General features: G+C 41.6%; 1 protein-coding gene across 2 annotated transcripts; it reads right to left on the bottom strand.

Annotated features, from left to right (window-relative positions):
• Window positions 1–1301: 1301 nt before the first annotated feature.
• On the bottom strand, window positions 1302–19418 carry FKTN (fukutin). 2 transcript variants are annotated; one of them, XM_065662165.1, is made up of 10 exons: window positions 15095–15184; window positions 13776–13835; window positions 12279–12354; window positions 10834–11037; window positions 9413–9690; window positions 7849–7981; window positions 6513–6642; window positions 5276–5409; window positions 4276–4403; window positions 1302–2029 (listed from the first exon to the last, which is right to left on the bottom strand). In XM_065662165.1, the coding sequence occupies exons 2-10, from the start codon at window positions 13832–13834 to the stop codon at window positions 1816–1818; spliced, it is 1356 nt and encodes a 451-aa protein (XP_065518237.1). In that variant the 5' UTR covers window position 13835; window positions 15095–15184; the 3' UTR covers window positions 1302–1815. The 2 variants fall into 2 exon arrangements, with proteins under 2 accessions (XP_065518237.1, XP_065518236.1); XM_065662164.1 differs by lacking the exon at window positions 12279–12354 and having other exon boundaries at window positions 15095–19418.
• Between the last annotated feature and the right edge of the window lie 699 nt (window positions 19419–20117).

Raw genomic sequence — 20117 nt, 5'->3', positions numbered from 1 at the left:
TCTCATAAATCATCCCTTATGATATAAAGTCTACTTTACTGAGTAAATGGCATTAGCAGGATTTTACATCTCTCCCTTCTCAATTAGACAAAAGCTAACAAAGTTACCACACCAACTGAAGAGCCAACATGACAAGTTGTTGCCAGAAGCTGAATAATTTACTGCAGTGCTTCACAGTGGCACTGAGCCTCCTGACTGCTGGAACTGAGAGCGCTGGCAGGCGAAAGCATGCAGCACACTCCAGGATGAAAACAGCAGGGAAGCCCAAACTGCAGCTGTAACGATACAATAGTAAAACAGCTGCACAGCAGTAGCTACTTCATCTCTCCAGAACTGTACACATTTGAATACACAGCAGAGAACTGCAGATGAACAGAACACAAAACACAGACTCAACCCACCTCTTCCCAATGAAAGGTGGAATAGTTGCAATCCATAGATAACACCTTTCTGATTTAAGGAGGACAGAATGGATACAGCTTTGGTGCAAGCAAGCGTAAGCTCCATTCAGTACCTTGATTCACAAGTACTCCTGGGTCTGTACTGTATATTACAGTCATAACTCACTAGCAGCTCTAGTGCCCTTGTTTTCCCCACACAGCAGGACCAAAACAAACTTGGGACACACATGCTCATATGAAAGCTATTATCCCACTCCAAAATGCTGAAGCAGCAAGCTTATTTCATTGACCAAAATCACTAGCAGAAGAGTTATCAGGCTTCCACTTTCTTCCCATCCAAAGCCTAATGTTGCAAGTGGAGTGTTAGCGTAATTATGCTACTGCAAATTTGATGGAACAGTTGGCATCTTTACACATTTCTGCTTAAAGAGCCGCAGTTCTCCAACATCTCTGTTCTGTGGGCCCATGTTAAACAGAAAACAATGGATACCCCATTTCCATCTGCTTATAAGAAATCAGAGATAGCTATAATTCTATAAAATCCAGTCAAAACCATTACAGGGAGAACACACTAATTGGGACACTAAATCCAGAATATATATTTTTTCATGAGAAGATATCCCTGCAGAATACATCTTCATGTGCTTAAAAAAGAAAAAAAAAATGCAAATAACATTCCCTGTCATAACTGCATGCAATAGTTCACAAAAAAAAACCACAATAAAACAAAAAAACTCCCAAAACAAACAAAACAAAACAAACAGCTATTATTTGGAATATGTCCAATGTGGATAATTTCTCTTTCCATTCATTTAGTATTACACCATTACCCAATACCTCCTACATTAAAGCAGGTGAGCCACATGGGTTCTGTGCAACAGAAACATTCAACTGGCAACCTGTTGTGTATCATAGGAATGTATCAGTCTCAAATCAAGCACATCTGAGGTACTCATAACTCTGGTGTTTTAAAGTTGAATATTCAGTGGATCTTCTCTGAAAGAAAGGAACTTGTCTGTGATTCTTCCATCCTATCCCTCTATTAAGCTTGAGAAATGAACAGTCCCATGGTTTTGACTATCCAAGGAAAGTCTAAGCCACCTTGCCATTTTTACAATTAAATAGTGAATTAAATGTGAATTAAATAGTCAGTTAAACAGCCCATAAATTTAGTGCAACATTTCCCTCTATTCCCTTTGAGCAGTTTTTCTTTCAGATCCTCTTTCTTTCAGTTGCCTCCAATCTTTTCCTGGAAAATGCATGATGCACGTGAAAAAGACGCTTGTTAATAAAAAAAAAAAAAAAAAGTAAATGTCTCCTTAGGAAACAGATGAGAAGTTACAAAAGGAATGGATCTTGATGCCTTTGGGAAACGGGAAATTACAAACTGATGGTTCCAAGGATAGTCAGGTGGTCAGTAGATCTGAATGACGTCATCCCATTCCTCGACAGGCCAGATACCATTGTACTGTACGTTGGATGGTGAGCTCTTCCAGTCCCATGTCTTCACAGGAACCTTCCAGTCTGCACCATAGTTGGCTTCAATATACTGAAGGGTTTCACAGGGCACATGTACCCTGAGTTCTACAAATTCAGTCCAACACAGAGTAAACTTTGGAAAGAGATACCTGTGTCATAACAAAAGAACATGGTCACTTGCAGAAGACTGAAATACGCCTCTAAATAAGTTCACAGAGAAAGCAAGCCACTGCAGCAAGTGGGTATTCTTATTTCACACCTTCCTATCTATGAAATGCTACTTACATACTGGACAGTTTTGTGGCAACACTGCAACCTAGAGAGAATTGAGTCAGACAATGGGACTCATTTCTGGAAAAAACCTCATAGACACCTGTGCCAAAAAGCACAGCATCAAGTGGATACATCACATTCCCTATCATGCACCAGCCTCTGGGAAAATCAAATGGTACACCATCACTTTTCCTGGTTTTAATACATACATACAGCTGCCATTCCCTTAGTCTATGGACCACCCCTATAAAAGTTTGTTGAGTTTATTTAGTCCACAACTTTGGGTTCCATCTTTCATAACAGTCTTTTTGGACAGGAAAGATGGCATCACTATGATTCTATGATTAAGAAGTGTGAGATCTGACATGTCATAAATGATATGGAATAAGGGATGGATAATGTCCTGGTTTGAGCTGGGGTACTGTCAATTTTCTTCCCAGTAGCTGGTACAGTGCTGGTATTGTGGATTTAGTGTGAGAACAATGCCAATAACACACTGATACTTTATATGTTGCTCAGTAGCACTTACTCTAAATAAAGGACTTTTCAGTCTCTCATGCTCTGCCAGTGAGGAGGGGCATAGGAAGCCGTGAGGAAGCAGAGACAGGATACCTGATCCAAACTAGTCAAAGGGGTATTCCATACCACAGCAAGTCATGCCCCCATGCTCTGGGGGGGAGTCACCCAGAAGGCCAGATTGCTGCTTGGGTTAAGCTGGCTATCAGTTAGTGGGTGGTGAGTAATGGTATTCTGCATCACTTGTGTTTCCTGGGTTTTATTCCTCTGTTATTATTATTATTACTATTATTACTACTATTATTATCATCATCATCTTTTACTTTATTTCAATTATTAAACTGTTCTTATGTCAACCCATGGGCTTTAACTTGTTTCTGATTCTCCTCCCCATCCACTGGGGAGGAAGCGAGAGAGTGAGCAAGCAGCTGCTTGATACCTGGTTACTGGCTGCAGTTAAACCACCACAGGATGTTATTATCAACAGTAACTGGTTAACATTTGCCAGAGGGTCCTAGGAAGGAGCATTTCTAATTCTGTTGCAGTTTATTTCCGTATCATTCTGGCACCTCTAGGAAATCACTTAGTCCCTCTCTCTACTTTTTTCACTTAGAAACTAGATTTAACAGTTACTTCATTTAGAATGGTGTCAAGATGATGATACATGTTAGGGGAGAACTGATAAAAGCAGCATTAAATACTCTATTATGAATCAGGCCTTTTTTAAAATCTAGTTTTTACCTTTCTTCAATCTTGCCAAACAAAGCATGCAATTCGCCTTCAGCACCCATGTTTAAACATGGCATGCCAGACTTGGAGCAGCTGCAAAGCATTAAAATACAGCTGCTACCCTGTACTTTCTGAAACCTCCTCAGCCCATTTAAATTGAAAAAAACCCAAATAAATTATTCTACAAATCTGACCTGTTGTTTCCTGTAGAAGGGCCAACATAAGCCCTACCTAAAGGCATGCTTACACCCATGGAAGTTCACAGGTAAATTTCACAGTCTGATCAGAAAGACATCCTGTAGGATCACAGTGTCAGAGTCAATTTGTTAAACAAGTTTAGCCTATGTACTATTCCTGCAGAGGACTACTCCCACTTCTGAATCCGTGAAGTCTTCCATAGGAAAATACAATCTTAAAATTCCTTTTCACAGATTAAAATAAAACCACAAACACTTAGACTTTTTGAAGAAGGCTAAAAGATTTATGCATTTGCATCCATTAGAACCCCTGCATGTTCCTCTAAGCATAAAGTTAATTTTACTTCTAAGCACTAAGCGAACAGTATCAGCAAATAAAACAACCTTGCTTTTATGCCTTAAATGGATATAGAGAAAAAAAGTAATCAAGCACTTTCATATGTATATCCAGAGATTGCTGATTAGCTCTAGACTAAACCAAAAAGCAACAAAATGCCAGCTACCAAGGGGAAAATAAGCTAAACTCATCAAATAGCTTTTTAGCTGTTGTCAACAAACGCCTTTCTCACAAAAAGCACAGACTTTGCTAGGCAACAACAACACACAACACACAAAATGCCAACACTAAACACTAATCGGTTCAATTTCCTTCCTATTAGAGGTATAAATCCAGTTCATACTTAAATTTCTTGCCCGATTTGGCCTGAGTTCCTCCATTCCATATGTGGTCATCCTCTTCATAGAAGAAAAAAATATCAAGTTTCACATCATCATCTCCCTGGAAAGAGAGTTCTAAGCTGTCTTCTACCTGCAAGACAAAAATACTCAAGTGTATATACTCATAAGAAAACAGACTATTTATGTCAGCAGGTGTCATAAAACTAATTTATTTTGGTCAGGTATGAAGAATGACTCCTATACTAACTGAAGAAAATACACTAACTCTGCAGGTTTTTTTATTTCTATTTTTAATGCCTTGAGAACATTGGAATCTTTCTGCCCTTCAATGGGATTACCTTCTCTTGCCTCCTTTTAGCTCCAAAAGCTGCAGCAACATCTCTCTGCCACAAGCAAAATAACCTCAGTGAATAAACACGTAATTAGTAGGTGTCCTCATTTAACATGCTTCCTCTACAATAAAATGCTCACTAGCACCAGTAACACTATATCACTTGAACTATGACTGAAAATTCATATTCCTGCAATTTCACTCTGAAAAAGCTAAATAAAGATCCGCATTAGCTAATAATGAACAAGCCCTTTGCCCATCTCCAGCCATCCCTTCTGAACACTCTCCTTACAGGGCTACAGATTATCTCAGAGCTGTCACCAATTCTCCTGTATAATGAGGCCCATCCGATCTCAAAGACTAAATTCTACTCTGATTCGCAGGTTTCCCTGAAACCACTGACACATATTAGACCCCTTTGAAACCCAGTAAAAAAATGAATCTGAGGTGGAATTCAGAGGCCCCGAACAGGGCTGATGCTATTAAGAAGGGTATTTTCTCCATCCAAGAGAACACACAAAATCAGCAAGATTATATGTTTAGGTAAAACCCTAATGAGTAAGTATGTCTGCCAAGGAGACTTCAGATACACACTTCTACCTAACTGATCTGCAGCTGCACCCAAACTTACAAATGTACAGAAAGACATAAGAAGCAAATGGTTCAGGTACCTTGCCAAATTTGTGCTTCAGTGGTAAGCCTGCTTTCTGAAAGGCTGGAATGATATCTGTTTTGTAGTCCCTTATAAAGATTCCCAAATCCACATCTCTGCTGTGCGGAATGACATTGCACTGTCTAAACCAACCTAAGGGGGGGTGGGTGGGGAGTGGAAAAGAACAAAACCAAACTAGTTAATTCAGGAACACGAGAAATACATCAATAGAACAAAGGCAACATAAAAACGAACTGATGGAAAATCATCAGGCAGAGATATCAGAGTGAGACCATAAATAATAATACTTCCTTTCTCCAGCACAAAATGAACCACATCGAAGAAACAAGTATTCCTGCATTTATAGCCAGCTCTTTCCTCCAGAAAGTCACGAAGGAGAAAGAAAACGCTTAATTCTTTCAAAGATACAATATTTTCAGTTTTTTCCAACCTAAATATCTTTAAGAAAAAAGCATTCTATATCTTGGCTCTAGTCTAATAGGGCTAACAGCTGTGCTTTAATTTGAAACTATTATTTTAAGGAGTATCTGAGACATTAATCATCTTTCAGTCACTACTGAAACCAGTAAGACAAGAAATGGGACATCCTTCTGTCTGCTTGATTAAAGAAGCTTTTACTGACTGTCCATTCAGAAAATCATATTCCCTAGGACTAAACAGATATAAGTCTAATGTGCACACAGGAGTTTTCACAGCTGATTTCAGTAGTAAAAGACTTCACCAGTGATAAGACACTACTTCCCTCTTCAGCACAATTTAAAACCTACACTAACAGGCTGACATCTTATTAAAAAGATGTGTTTTACAATAAGTAAGTATTTCATCAGTGAGTGATAATCACCAAATTGCATGGGAAGAAATATCAGATGAGACCCTACATGGACAGCAGTGTATCCATCACTATGTTTTCCAACTAGCATTTTAGTAAATTCCAACTCACACAATTTGGGCAACAGGTGATTATTCCCTAAGCAGCGGTCGCAGTGAACACAACACAGAAAAACATTAACTACACTAAACGCTTCACTGGAAATTTGCTCAGCATCTCCAAGGCTCAGGTTTCTAAAGAAAAAGCATTTTGAAGTAGGCCTTTTTGCTCCTGACAACACAGCTAATGCCACGTATTACCTTCCAACGTGGTACATTTAACCTGAGTTAACGTCACAAGCAATAGCAGATGAAAAGTTTAACATTTCAGATGAGTTTAAGAACACAACATAATACAGATGTTTTACCAAGGCATGTTCCACTGCTCAGCCAGAACTTTACCCCTAGTTTATTCAGCGTCAGGGCAGCCAGATGGAGCAAAGATTTTGCCTTCTTTCTGAACTCCACTGCATCAAGAGAGGCATCATCAGGATACAACTGGAAGGCAAAGAAAGAGTAAGCAAGCTATTAAGACAGCAAACTTGTCCATTCATTTTTCAGTGTCCTAAGAAGAAACAACCTTTAAGAAGTTACTTTACTAGTATCTGGGCAGTATCTGTTTTCACATATACAGCCCAGTTTTTGAACATGCACTAGAATGACAAGTTAAAATTCAAGCCTGTGACATCAATCTTAAGTTTTTCAGACTAAAATAAGGTAAAGTCACAGTAAAATAGAATCATAATACACGTATCCGACACTCATTCTTGGCATTTGACAACAAACACAGACGAACCCTAGTTTTGCACACGCGGAAGCCAATACGCAGAGCCCAGAGAGAAGCTGGGACAGGATCAACGACTCGCAGCACATTAGTTTATTTGGCGCCACCAAGTGTTACAACTGGACATTGACAATTTCTGTCACAGAATAAAACAATGTGAACAGAAAATCATGCCCATCTTCCAGCTACAACCGTGGCACGATCTTCTGGTAATGCAAAGCCCAAAACAACATGGCAGTCTGGGCAAACGTTACCAAATCAAACAGAGGAACAACACACCACACAGCTTCATGACTGGTTCAGAGCTCTTGGGCAACAAATAGCTGAAATTAATACTTTTCAAAACATGTCAGTTGCTTATTTCAATATTAAAGCTCCAGCAAAGTTCAACATACCTTCTAGGCACATTTTCTCTGCCTGTGGTGAATACTGCCTGACAATTTTTGAGCCAAGGTAGCAACCTGTACTACTGGGAGGCATCCCTGCCCACAGCAGGGGGTTGGAACTAGATAATCTTAAGGTCCTTTCCAACCCTAACCATTCTATGAGTCTATTACTCAGAACTTCGAGGACTGCCATAAGGAAAATTTCCAACTACAATGATACGTAAGATCTTAGTCTTATTTACATGAAATCCATTTAACAGTAACAATGTGTGAGAACTGTGGATGTGTTGGTTACCTCTTCTTTTCAAAGTTTTGAAAATGGAAAAAAATGTGCTAACAAGTTAAAAAAACAGTAATTTTCAGTCAGAGTTTCAGTTTCATTCGCACTTAAACTGTGAATTGAGTCTCAGAGGCTGTATTTGGCTTTATGCATGCAAGCAGTCCCATCTAGGTAAAAAACAGTAAACTGTAGGTTTGTGTCAAGCAATGAAAACATACATCACGTCTCAGAGACACTACCTGATTACCACTAACCTGAAAGAAAGCCCGAGCTTCTCTGTACCTACATTCAAGAAATCTAGAGTGTGACATCTCCTCTAGAAAACTGGATGGGTTTTTGGGAATTTGAACTTTTAAGTCATCAATGGAAACAAGCAGAAGTTCTGGCCTGCAGGGAGAGAAAGATGAGCTATTACCCCTTTCAACTGCTCTACAAATCACAAGCCACTTTTTCCTCTAGCTTAGGTTAAAATCTTAATGCATAGAACTGGCAGTGACATCTATGTCCAAATACACCCAAACCCAATTATAAAAGGAGACCAACAAGAGCTTCAACAAATTCCCAAGCAATTCAAAATTTTGTTTAAAAAGAAATTCCATGCCTAAAAGCCCATAGTTACCTTGTCAGACCACTGACTCCTTCATTGACTCATAACTTGCACTGAATTTGTTCAGAGCTGTTATGCAGTGCTGTTTATTTAGTTGTCTAAATATGGGATGCATTTAAGAACCAAGTTTTACCCTGTACTTTGAGCTTATTTGCATTTAAAACCTAAAAAACGATCAGCCTTCACAATGAATGAAATGTGCTATTTAACAGCTTACACAGTTGACTTCAAATGTTTAGGCACATAACCAGCACAGATTGCATGTTTTAAAAGTAAGAAAGAATGGTGTCAATTTTAAAAAGAAAGTTTAACACATTTAAGTTTGATCTGTTTGGCTGTTTTTCTCTAATTTATGGCACATACACACATCCTACAGGAACACTGCTCTCAAAGCCTACTGGCATGTGCTTGGATTTGAAAACAGCGACAAGACCTGTATTTCCTAAAATACTCCCACTGAAAGCATTGTAAGAAAATGCAGACATTTACAGTAACTTTACCAATGTAATGCAAAGTTTAAGCATAAGACTACAGACAAATAAAACCAGCAATTCAAACATTTATGCAAGAAAGGAGTCCCCTCAGCATGTTACGAGCATAATCTAGATGCAATGGTTGGCACATGTCTTTGTGGTATTAGAGTCACCTTTCTTTATTCGTGTTCTTTAACATTGATTATTTGTACTGTTTCAGAATGGATGCCTGTTGCTTCCCCTTTTCATTTAATGTTCAGTACCTGTATTCAACTTTTGGATACATACTGTTATAGAATGAACACCAAGTATTTATCAGCTAGTACTAAATCTCTTGCCACTTCTACTTTACCCCTGCATTGATAGCACACGGCTATCAATAGATTTCAAACTTTGATATATATTAATGGTAAACCGCCGACTCAAGCAAAAGATCCTGCGGTACATTCAACCTCAGTCATGACTTCTCACACCCTTCTCCTTGCTTTGACCTGGCTAAACAGCAACTTCCTCTAAAATGCACTTCTTAATTTATGAATGGTGGGAAGCTCTTGCTGCCAGGTAAACAGAACTGGATTTACCTTCATGCCTTAGTTTACATGTGCTTTGAGGGCTGAATCATACATAAGCTAAATTCTACAACCTGACTTCAGGAAAGAGAGTAATTTTATATACAGGAGAAAGAACCTATTTTGGAAGTGTTATTGTGTTTTTTTCTCTCCTCTGTTTTGAACTCACTTTTCATATGCTCCAGGGTAGCGACCAAAGTGGAGTTTCCGGAAAGGCACAAACTTTCTGTCCATATGTTGCTTGAGTCGCAGAGGGCCATGCCAGAGATAATTACCACTCCTCTCATAGAAGACCACCAGGTGAATGGCATGAGATGCTAGTTTAAATATGTAGTGCAAAGGAATTTCAATCCCAGAGAGGTCATCCATCCCATCCAAGCGGGGGTCCTTGTTTATAATTTTTAACCACTGGAACCCCATTTTCTCAGCAGTTCTAAAAAGGCCCACCTGTAATTAAGAGAGAGAGGGGCTAAAGATTAGAGAAACCAAAATTAAAAGCTTATTGCTTATTATTAAGTGACATTATTCACCATTTTCACTTTCTAATTAGACTTAAGCACAAACTACTCAAAAATATACTACAAAAATCTTCTTTTATGATGTACATAAATATTCGTCTAAATCTCACCGAACACTGCACTAGGTAACATGCTTTTGTATTTCCATACAAAAAGGGAATTAAATTCTGGCTGATAAGAACCAATCAGCATCTGAATATCCTTTCAATTACCCCCCTTGAACTGTTTTATACAGGCACATCAGCTTCTCCTCTGGATGCTACAGATATTATCAATGAGCCACAAAGGAATGGGGAGATGGATTTAAATTAGTGTGCTACACACAACCTTATTTTCAGTTTCAACTTCTTTACAGCTATGCAGTAAAAATAGTCACAGACTGTTTTAAGGTCTCCTGCTTTTTCCTGTTTGTCACTGGTATATTTAGTCTGTATAGAGTAATAAATATTTCCGGCTGATGCTTAATTGATGAAATAATCTTGGATTTCATTTTGTCCTTTACTACCTGCTACACCTACACATCCATTTAAAAATCTCAGAACACCAAAGAAAAGCAGAGATAACAATACATTGAGTAAATAAAATGGGTGTTAAGTACAAGGATGTACTAACAGAAATGTAAACTGTAAGATTATGGTTTAAATGTCTTCTAAGACTAAGTTAAATTTTCCAGCCTTGTCACATCAATACCTGCATTCCTCCTTGACAGATTCCCCAAACTCAAGATTTATTACAGCTGTATCTAGAATACAGACTTAAGGTTTTCCTTCTTCTTTCCTAACATACCACTTTTTTTTCTTCTTTCTGGTGTGGCCTCTTACTACAGGTGTTTATGAACATTGCAGACAGCTTCCAAAAACTTTTAGTAAATTACTCCTAATGCATCCAGGGTAGTGCCTGGATGTCTTTTACTATTAAAACCAAGTTTCCTCTAGCAGTACCTTTACAAGATTTCCACACAATGAATTAAGAGAGCTTATTACAAACATGAAAGCGCTGTGTAAAAAAAATAACCACTGAACAGTTAAATACATTCAAATACACACATGTGATCTGAAAAAAAGGCACTTACTTCATGTTTCCATGTTTTGTCCAGCAGTGCAAATGTAGTAAAGTCTCTTGGAGCGCAAAAGTACTTGCATTCTGGACTAGGGCCATCAGGAGAACTTCTGATCTGTTCAATATCTTTATCAACCAGTCCCAGAATCAAAGGATCGATCAAATACACTGGTATATTGTGGCTGGATATTAAGCCTAGGAACTTCCTAACCACGTGCTGTTTGACAGAGGGTAAGATTTTAAGTTAGAAACACCATCTTTAAGCATACAAAGGTTAATACATTAAAACTTTTTGACAGAAGGGAAAAACAACCCCAACTGGCTGACAGAAAGAAATTTTATTTCCCAATACATTTTCTGAGTATCCACTTCACTTCCATGAACAACTGTGGAAACGGAAATTTCCTCTCTCCGAAAAACAGGCTGCTCTTGGCCCTTCCACGTCTCTCAGACTGAAGTAAAAACCTTTCAGCTTCAATTACAACTTTCTACAATTTACAGCACTTGAACTGCAGAGTGCTAGACTTGAAAACAGACTCTGGGCTAAACTCTAGATCCTTTGCAGTTCCAGAGCAAGTTGGAAAGCACTTAAATAAACCAGAGATTACAGGATGAGATGTAATACACATGTGGGTGCTCAGGGAGCTGGCTGATGCCATTCTGAGGCTGCTGTGCAACATCTTGAAGGGTCATGATCAGCAGCAGTTTCTCAAGTCTGAGAAAAGGCAAATCTCATGCCATCTTCATGGATGATGAAGGATCTGGAGAACTCTGGTTACATTACTCTCAGTCCCCACGAAACTTCTGTAACAAAAGACCCTGGGAAGTCAAATCCAAGCATATAAAGGACAAGGATGGGATTGGGAAAGCCAGCCAAAGGCAAACTGCACCTAATCACACTGACCGCGTTTGAAGAAGTCTGTGGGCAAGAGCCATGGACACTGTTCATACCTTGATTTCAGCAAGGCTCCTGACCCACTCCCCAGATCTTCTGTATGATGCCTGCTGTATATCATGGATGACCCAGTGAGGACGTAGGAACCGAGTGCTATCCAGTCTCTGGATACCAGTGTACCCAGGGCACTTAACCACTGCCACACTGCATAAAGGGTTAAAAGCAGTAGCAAGAAGATCCTGTGCCTGATTAGAGGTTTTATTAAATTGACTCAGTGGAGGATTTTAATAAAATACTTTCAAATGTCCCTGGCACACAGAAGCCATTTACAACAGTCACAGCCACCCCGCTGTTAAAAATGTAATGTTTTTACCTGTAACAGATAAATTTACCTAAAGTACTGTTCTAAAAACACCCAAAACATTTGCTTGGAACAGAACTGCCAGGCTTTATGACTGTTACATCTCCAGGTTTCTAGAAGAGGTGCGGTAAGCCCAAGCTACCCACCTAGTAAGATAATTCTGGCTTCTTTTTTTTTTTTTTTTTTTAAGCAAAGCTCTAACCTTCCTCCTGTCCAGCTGCTGAATCTGTTCAGTCAGACTCCATAGGCCAACCTCCAATTCTGGCATACTGCTTTGGCTTCAGAGGGATGTAAAAACGTAAAGACAGAATGTAGGTCAACAAACAGAATTCAGGCAACAGTGCTTACATGTGCTGTACAGGCAGAAGCAAAACCACTCTTTTAGTGATTTCACCTACATGAAGCTGAAAGGTGAGTGATGTGCTAGCACTATTTCTGTAACTTAAACTAGCAGATCAGACTGATATGTACATCCCTCTACCCCCTCCTTCACTTCTCCAGGGACAAATGCTTTTAGTTGAAACAAGTAATTGGCAGAAAGAGATGGTGATGTCAAGCAGGTAAAAGAAATGCATTCAAACAGAGCATTTCGGACTCATCACGCAGTGACTCTCAAGAAAGTTTGGGGTGCAACAGTCTGCTTTGTTACTGATGATCTTGTAAGCGCAAGTTAAAGCTTAATGAGAACTCTGCCCACAGACTGGAAGCCCACTCTGACCATGTCACCTAACATGGTAGTTCCAAGGGGTGCCACCTCCAAGAATAGTGAGACATTCCAGGTGCAATCTAACAGTCCACAGGGCAGTTGATCAGGATTACTCCTAAGAACAGCTCTTAACCAGTGCACACATCCTCTTGCTCAGCAGAAGCAAGGTGTTTACATGCCTGTTTTGCTAACTAGTAATGTTAGCATCCAAAAAAAAAAAACAGTAGCCAGCTCCCAGCGCATCGTTCTTTAACCGTCTGTGCTGGTTTTTCTCTGGGAGATGTTAAACAAAAAACTTCTATAAAGTGCTTAGAAAACAAATGCTAACTATGAAATCATACTGAGCTTCTGATTCCCTGAGGCTGACATGATGCTTTGGCTGCACTCAATCCTTCAAATCTTAAACAAGACACAACAAAAAATATCCCATTTCAAGTATTTAATGGCACTGCTATCACTGCTCCTGAACCCTGGCATACAAAAACTGGTGAATGCTGAAATGTAACATTTTCCTGCTTGTGAAGAGCTTTATGACCCAGCATAAGCAAGTAACAGAAAACCCTGAGCAGCAGGTTAAACAACTGCTGGGGTGAGTGAGCAAAGGGGTATTCTGTGACCTGCGACCTGCAGTTGATTTTTTTACTATGCTACTAACAGCAAGCTGCATGCCAAATAAGCCAATCTTTTCACTACTCAGTCTGAAAGAATACAGAAGCCTGGATCAAAACTTCCATAGCAGAAAGAACAAGTTCTGCTGCTGCTTAGAACTTTAAAAACACTATTAAGGACTGCACAGAAAAGGCCGCTAACCTGTAACTGCCTCTCAGTTCTATTTTAAACAGATGTTTTGAAACACTTCATAACTAAAAGAAAGAATCTTTTAGCCCTTAATACTAGAAAAGCCCCAGTGAATTCGAAAGAGAACAGTGCAATTCCATGAGAGTTCTCTGAGACTGGCAGAATCACTGTATGAACCAGTAATGTTGTACATACCCATCTAGTGCTGTCTTGGCCTGACAAGCTTCCTCTGACTTTGGAAAACACTGCTCCATTCTGTCAAAAACAAAGAAGGGAAGTGGGTGGGAGAAAGAAAAGGAAGAAAAATTAAGTTTCAGTTGAATTCCTGCTCAGGATTTCTTAACAGGACATACAGGGGCATTTATTCAGTGAGCATTTTATAGTTACGGCAGTGGTTATTTATGCCTCCGGTCACTCAACTACATTACTGAATATGAAATCATAAACAACTGCTCTGGCATAGTGTATTTAGAAGGACAACACAAGCCTTGAGGACTTCCAGACATACAAGGATTGCATGATCAGACTTCAGGTTTCTAAGTCAACAGAAATAAAATAGGAAGATGACAAATACAAACCCTGTTAGGCAAATACCACTAAGAGAAAGACAACAGCATTATGCCTCAGTCTTTTCAGGTGTAATCCTAGACAGTTAAATTTGAAAGAGAATATATTCATATGACAAAGCCAAGGTGGTTAGTGGCTTGACTGTTAGCTTTTCAAAAGCATGAAGAATTTCTCATTCACAGCCTTGCTGTTCACAGTCAGAAACTATAAGAAAGTCAAAGGTTGTGGTACTACCCAGCAGTAAGGCTGCTTGCATTTGTTAAGTCCTCACCAAAAGAAAACAAACTCAGAAAGTACAATATCTACGCAGCTCTTCCATTAAAATAAAAGTAAGTTACTTCATTCAATCTGCACTGGAACCATAAACTATGAAGCCATAAAAACCCCCACAGTATTTCATTTACAGTAACATTGAACATCTATTTCTATTAAAGAAAATCAGCCTCACCTAAACATCCCACTCACAGTTTAAAAGCACGATTTAATCTGTCACCTAGAAAATTACGAACCCTGAATCACCAAACACTAAGGCAACTGTAGTTCTCTTGAAAACACCACTGCTGGAAAAACTTGCAGCCAATAAAGGCTGCCTTCCTTGTTTCTTCAAAGTCCCAAGATAGCACTTGATATGACCTCACTTTCCACAAAAGTCACTTAACAACACGAGTAAGAAGGTTTGTGAAGATTAAGGAGCGAATGACATCCCGTTTTATAATCAACGGGCTGCCTCCGGCTGACGCAATGCCTTGAATATCAGGGTGACAACCGCGCCTGATTACCCCTGCCACCAATACCTTGCTAGGGCTCCCTACCTGCTCCACGCCAACACTGCAGGCATTGCTAGCCACACGAGGGCAGCTCGGAGGTGGCTCTGGCGCTGCTAAGGGACTCTGAAGAGAGCAGACATTATACCACAAAAGCAAGCCTGTGCAGCTCAGCTCTCTTACCTTCTGCGACAGGTAGAACTTGTAATAGTACAACTGGAAGAGAAGGAAAACCAGGCTGGTCAGAGAGAGGAGCGCCAGAACCACGTTCTTGTTGATTTTCTGCATTAGTCTTCGGGGCGCTGCCGATCACCGCCTGGAAGCTGCGCCGCGCCGCTCATCTTCTCCGGCTTCCCAGCTCCTCCCTGCGCGCCGCCGGAGGGAAGCGAGGACCGCAGCAGGCCGCAACCAGCAGCCCCGAGCCGGCCGCACTGCAGCTCCGAGGCGAGGCGCTGGAAAAAGCCGTCCGCTCCGCACCTCTCCGCGCCGCACCGCGCCGCGCGGTCCTGGCCGCTGGCCGCACCGGGCCGCACTCCCCCCACCACCTTGCTACCCCCGCCGCAGAGCGCCGCCCGCGCATGCGCGGCGGGGCCGAGCACGCCCGCCGCTGGGCCTGGGGCTCCCCTGCAACGGATGAGGGGAGCGGGCCCTCACAGCCGGGCGCCCTCCGCGGAGGGGGGATAAAAGGAGAACACGGGCACGTCCGCTTCCAAGTGTCTCTTTAATAGAAAAAGCTCGCCCTCACACAAGTCACAGATCCCGAAACACCGCGCGGCCCCAAAGCCACGCCCGGAGGCCTCCTTCCTGCCCTTCCCGGCCGCGCTGCGCAGGAGCCGCGGAGAAGCACTGATGGAGAAGACCTGAGGTAGAGCCAAGGGAGGACCGGGTCAACCCCGCGCCGGCCGCAGGGGTAGGCGCCGCAGGACGGGGCAATGGAGGACGCTGTTGCTCGGCGTGGTGAGGAGGGAAGACTACATTCAGGCTTCCCCTTCCACAGGGCATCCAGAGTGTCCGAGTTCCTGTGAGGCTGGGTGGCGCAATGATGAGCAGAAGTCGATTCCATTGTCTATCAAGCTAGGCATCATTCATAACCTGTGGCCGTTATCAGACTAAGATACTGCTGAGCCAGATGTTCTTCCCGAGGGAACTGGTTTCCCTGGTCCTTGTACGAAACTCTACTACCATGGGAGGGTGCAAAGCAGGAAGAAACAGGATTTCTACGTTATTAGCCTCTACTTTCGCTGCTGAAGAGGATGGCTAAAGAAATAAGCCTGTTACCCTCTGCCATTCAGATTTGGTATCTGGAGGAGCACCTACCACCTGGATGCGTTTAAATGCTTTCTGAAAGCGGCATCCCTTGCTGCAGTCCATACAGCTTCATGCAGAAAAAGTTACACTTTTCTGATGTATTAAAAACTCCAGAGAAATCTTCAGTCCTCACAAGTCGTCCTGAAGTTATTTTAAATTCATTTTGGTCATATAGCAGGAAACTGCCTAGCCACCAGACAGCATTAACCCCACAGGAGAGGCTCACGGAATATTAAAGTCACCAGGCATATTATATTTAGCGTTAATTGCGGGGCAAAAGCTAGACATTCAAAGGTCTAATCCACTGCCAAAGAACAAGCCCTCCCATCCCATCCACTGCCAAAGAACAAGCCCTCCCATCCCCAGAAAAAAAACAGTAGCTTCACCAGCCACACCCCTCTCTAGCTGCAGGTACAAACAGTGCACCAACTGTAACAAAGCATCACCAATACATTGGTACCCCACAGACACTAGCTCAGAAAAAGAAGAGTCAAAAAAAACCCTAAAGTGCTTAAGGCAATTCTTCATATCCCCATTTACTAAAACAATTGGACTAGCGGTTAGCAGCAAAAATCTGACATCTGTGCAAACTATTATGTAACAAATTTATCTTTTAAGGGTAAAAAGTCACATGTTAAGTTCATCTAGGGCATCAGTTAAAACTTGCAAGTCACAAGTCACAGTATGAAATACTTCAGGCTTCCTTCTACGAGTTAAATTACTTTTTTACTTGTGCATATCAAATTTACCTTGCAGGTTGCACAACATCTTGCTAGAAAAACTTAATAATTTAAAAGCTCTTATGAAGGGTTGGAGATTACTCATGGTTCTTTCACATCCCACATTAACTAGTGTAAACATCCCCTTTCTTTTCAAGAAGGGAAATTTAAATAGGAACTGTAGCTGAACACCCAAGATGAAGCAAATGACTGGGCACTGTGAAGAGTTACTAACCTATTTCGATGTCTATCACAATCATTCAGTAGAACAAGCCTCACAACACGAAGCATCTGTCTTAACCATCCTCATTCTAAGTACCACCAGGGTCCAGGCATGCAATCCTCCCTCACATACCACTGAATTGATAGCAGATGAGCCCCTAAACATCCAGTCAGCTACAGCTGAACCCAGGACAATAGCGGTAAAAAGGAAAGAAGTGAGGAAGAAATATTGAAGATTACTACACAGACTGTGTGAACAACAACATCTGTAGATAATGTGTGAAAGATTCAGACACTGTTGATTTTAAAACAATGTCACCTTCCAGGATTTTTATTTCAAGACCCGAAACACTGGTAGAGGAAGGTGCAGTTAAACTAGGGATTGTTTTGCACTTTTGTTTGCAAAAACTATTACAGCTAACTTTGTTCAAAATGCAAATATTTAGAGATGCTCAAGTTCCAGATATGAAATGAACATTAGGGGTTCAACTGTCCTGTCAACTTAATGATTTCTCAAGGGAAACAAAACTTTCTGGAGCAGGTATTAGGAAAAAGAATGAAGTTTTCGTTTTCAGTGGAAAACTTAAATTTTCCACTGAACATCACAACCAGTTTATTACTTTCAAGGAACTTCTCCTCCTCTTGAGAAATCCTGATGGATGCAAAGGACCCACTGATACTAGCACAATTTAACACAATTAGATGGTTATGTTTTTTTATGGACTGAGAGATACACACACACAAAAAATTTATTCCTTTCCTACTTTGGTCCTGTAGGAAAGGGGCCAATTCATTATAGACCTTATCAGCATGAAGCAGAAACAGTTTTCAGGCAATCTTAGGAAAAAAAAAATCTTCAGTTAGGAAACAGTCAATTCAGTTGTGTATCTGAAAACTGCTTCTAGGCTCCTGGACTTGATCAGAAGGAAGAAAGCAAATTTAAGTAGTCCATAATACACAAGTTATTCTCGTTGAAAAGCTGTGATTTTCCACGAACAATATATCTTTTTTTTTTTTTTTTTTAGCTCTCCCACTGTTAATAGTCATTTGACTGTGTTGACTAAGCTTCCAAATAGAAATTGAGATGATGGAACACCAAGGCTCAACATTTCATTTGATTTATGAAAGAAAACATAAACCTGCAGATCCAGCAGCAGATTAGGTTAGCTGGGAAAGCACTTGTTCACTGTACACTTTGCCCTTGCCCTTAAAAAAAGGAAATGCCCTAAGTTGGAAGCTATAAAGAGATCTTCCAACCCCCCTGCCATGGGCAGAGACACCTCACACTAAACCATGCCACCCCAGACTTCGTCCAACCCAGCCTTGAAGACTGCCAGGGATGGAGCAATTATTGCTTCTTTCAGCAGCCTGTTCCAGTACCTCACCACCGTCACAGTAAAGGACATCCTTCTTCTATGTAACCTGAACTTCCCCTCTTTTAGCTTAAACCCATTGCCCCTTGTCCTATCACTACAGTCCCTGATGAAGAGGCCCTCTCTGGCATCCTTGTAGGCCCCCTTCAGCTACTGGAAGGCTGCTATGAGGTCTCCACGCAGCCTTCTCTTCTCCAGGCTGAACAGCCCCAACTTTCTCAGCCTGTCTTCATACGGGAGGTGCTCCAGCTCCCTGATCATCCTCATGGCCCTCCTCTGGTCTTATTCCAACAGTTCCATGTCCTTTTTATGTTGAGGACACCAGAACTGCACACAATACTCCAGGTGAGGTCTCACGAGAGCAGAGCAGAGGGGCAGGATCACCTCCTTCGACCTGCTGGTCGCGCTCCTTTTGATGCAGCCCAGGATACGGTTGGCTTTCTGGGCTACGAGCGCACACTGTTGCCTCATGCTAAGTTTCTCATTGACCAACCTTCAAGTCCTTCCCTGCAGGGCTGCTCTGAATCTCTTCTCTGCCCAACCTGTAGCTGTGCCTGGGATTGCCCCAATCCAGGTGTAGGACCTTGCACCTGTCATGGTTAAACTTCATGAGGTTGGCATTGGCCGACCTCACAAGCATGTCAAGGTTCCTCTGGATGGCATTCCTTCCCTCCAGCATATCAACTGAACCACACAGCTTGGTGTCATCAGCAAACTTGCTGAGGGTGCTCTCAATCTCACTGCCCATGTCGCTGACAAAGATTTTGAACTGGACCGGTCCCAACACCGACCCTTGAGGGCAATTGGACATTAAGCTGTTGACCGCAAATCTTTGCGTGCAGCCATCCAGCCAATTATTTATCCACAGTCTTACAGCCACATATACGTAGTTGTCGTGGTTTGAACCCAACCACAAACCTCGTCCACTCACTCCCCCCCTTCTTGCCCTCCCCCTGCTCCTGGAGGGACGGAGAGGAGAATCAAAAAGAATGCAACTCCCACGGGTTGAGATAAGAACAGTTCAGTAACTAAGGTATAACACAGATCACTACTGCTACCACCAATAATAATAGTGCTAAAGGAAATAACAAGAGGAAAGAATACAACACCTCAACACCAGCCGACCAATAACTCGCCCCACTCCCCCCAGCCAAGCACCGACCGATACCTCGTCCAACCCCGCAGTCCCAACCCTTCCGGGTAACTCCCCGTTACATCCTGGGCATGACGTGCTGTGGTATGGAATACCTCTTTGGCTAGCTTGGGTCAGGTGTCCTGTCTCTCCTTCCTCCTGGCCTCCCCTCCTCCCTGGCAGAGCATGAGGCTCAGAAAGTCCTTGGCCAGACCAAACATTCGAGCAGCAACTGAAAACATCAGCGTTATCAGCACTGTTCCCAGGCCAAAAGATCAAAGCACAGCACTGCACTAGCTCCTAAGAAGGAGAAAACTGACTGCTGCTGCTCAAACCAGGACAGTAGTGTACGGAGCAAGGCAAGCAGGTTATGCATGAAATTCCATGTTTCTGCTGGGTAAAAAATGTCATGCAATTTTTGGAGTTACCTGGTTATTCAGAAACTTCCAGGA

The sequence above is a fragment of the Lathamus discolor genome, chromosome Z, assembly GCF_037157495.1.
Source record: "Lathamus discolor isolate bLatDis1 chromosome Z, bLatDis1.hap1, whole genome shotgun sequence".
Lineage (NCBI taxonomy): Eukaryota > Metazoa > Chordata > Aves > Psittaciformes > Psittacidae > Lathamus > Lathamus discolor.
Note: the sequence above shows the minus strand (reverse complement) of the source record. Positions and strands in the feature narration are given on the sequence as shown.

What these genes read in the sequence shown, in the direction of transcription:
- FKTN (XM_065662164.1), bottom strand. Translation starts at nt 15,199, where the DNA reads ATGCAGAAAATCAACAAGAACGTGGTTCTGGCGCTCCTCTCTCTGACC. An exon ending in TACCCTGGAGCATATGAAAA is followed by an intron (nt 7,982 to 9,412) that starts GTGAGTTCAAAA and finishes CTCTCCCTGCAG; the next exon opens with GCCAGAACTTCTGCTTGTTT. An exon ending in TGAAGCACAAATTTGGCAAG is followed by an intron (nt 4,404 to 5,275) that starts GTACCTGAACCA and finishes TTTGTCTTGCAG; the next exon opens with GTAGAAGACAGCTTAGAACT.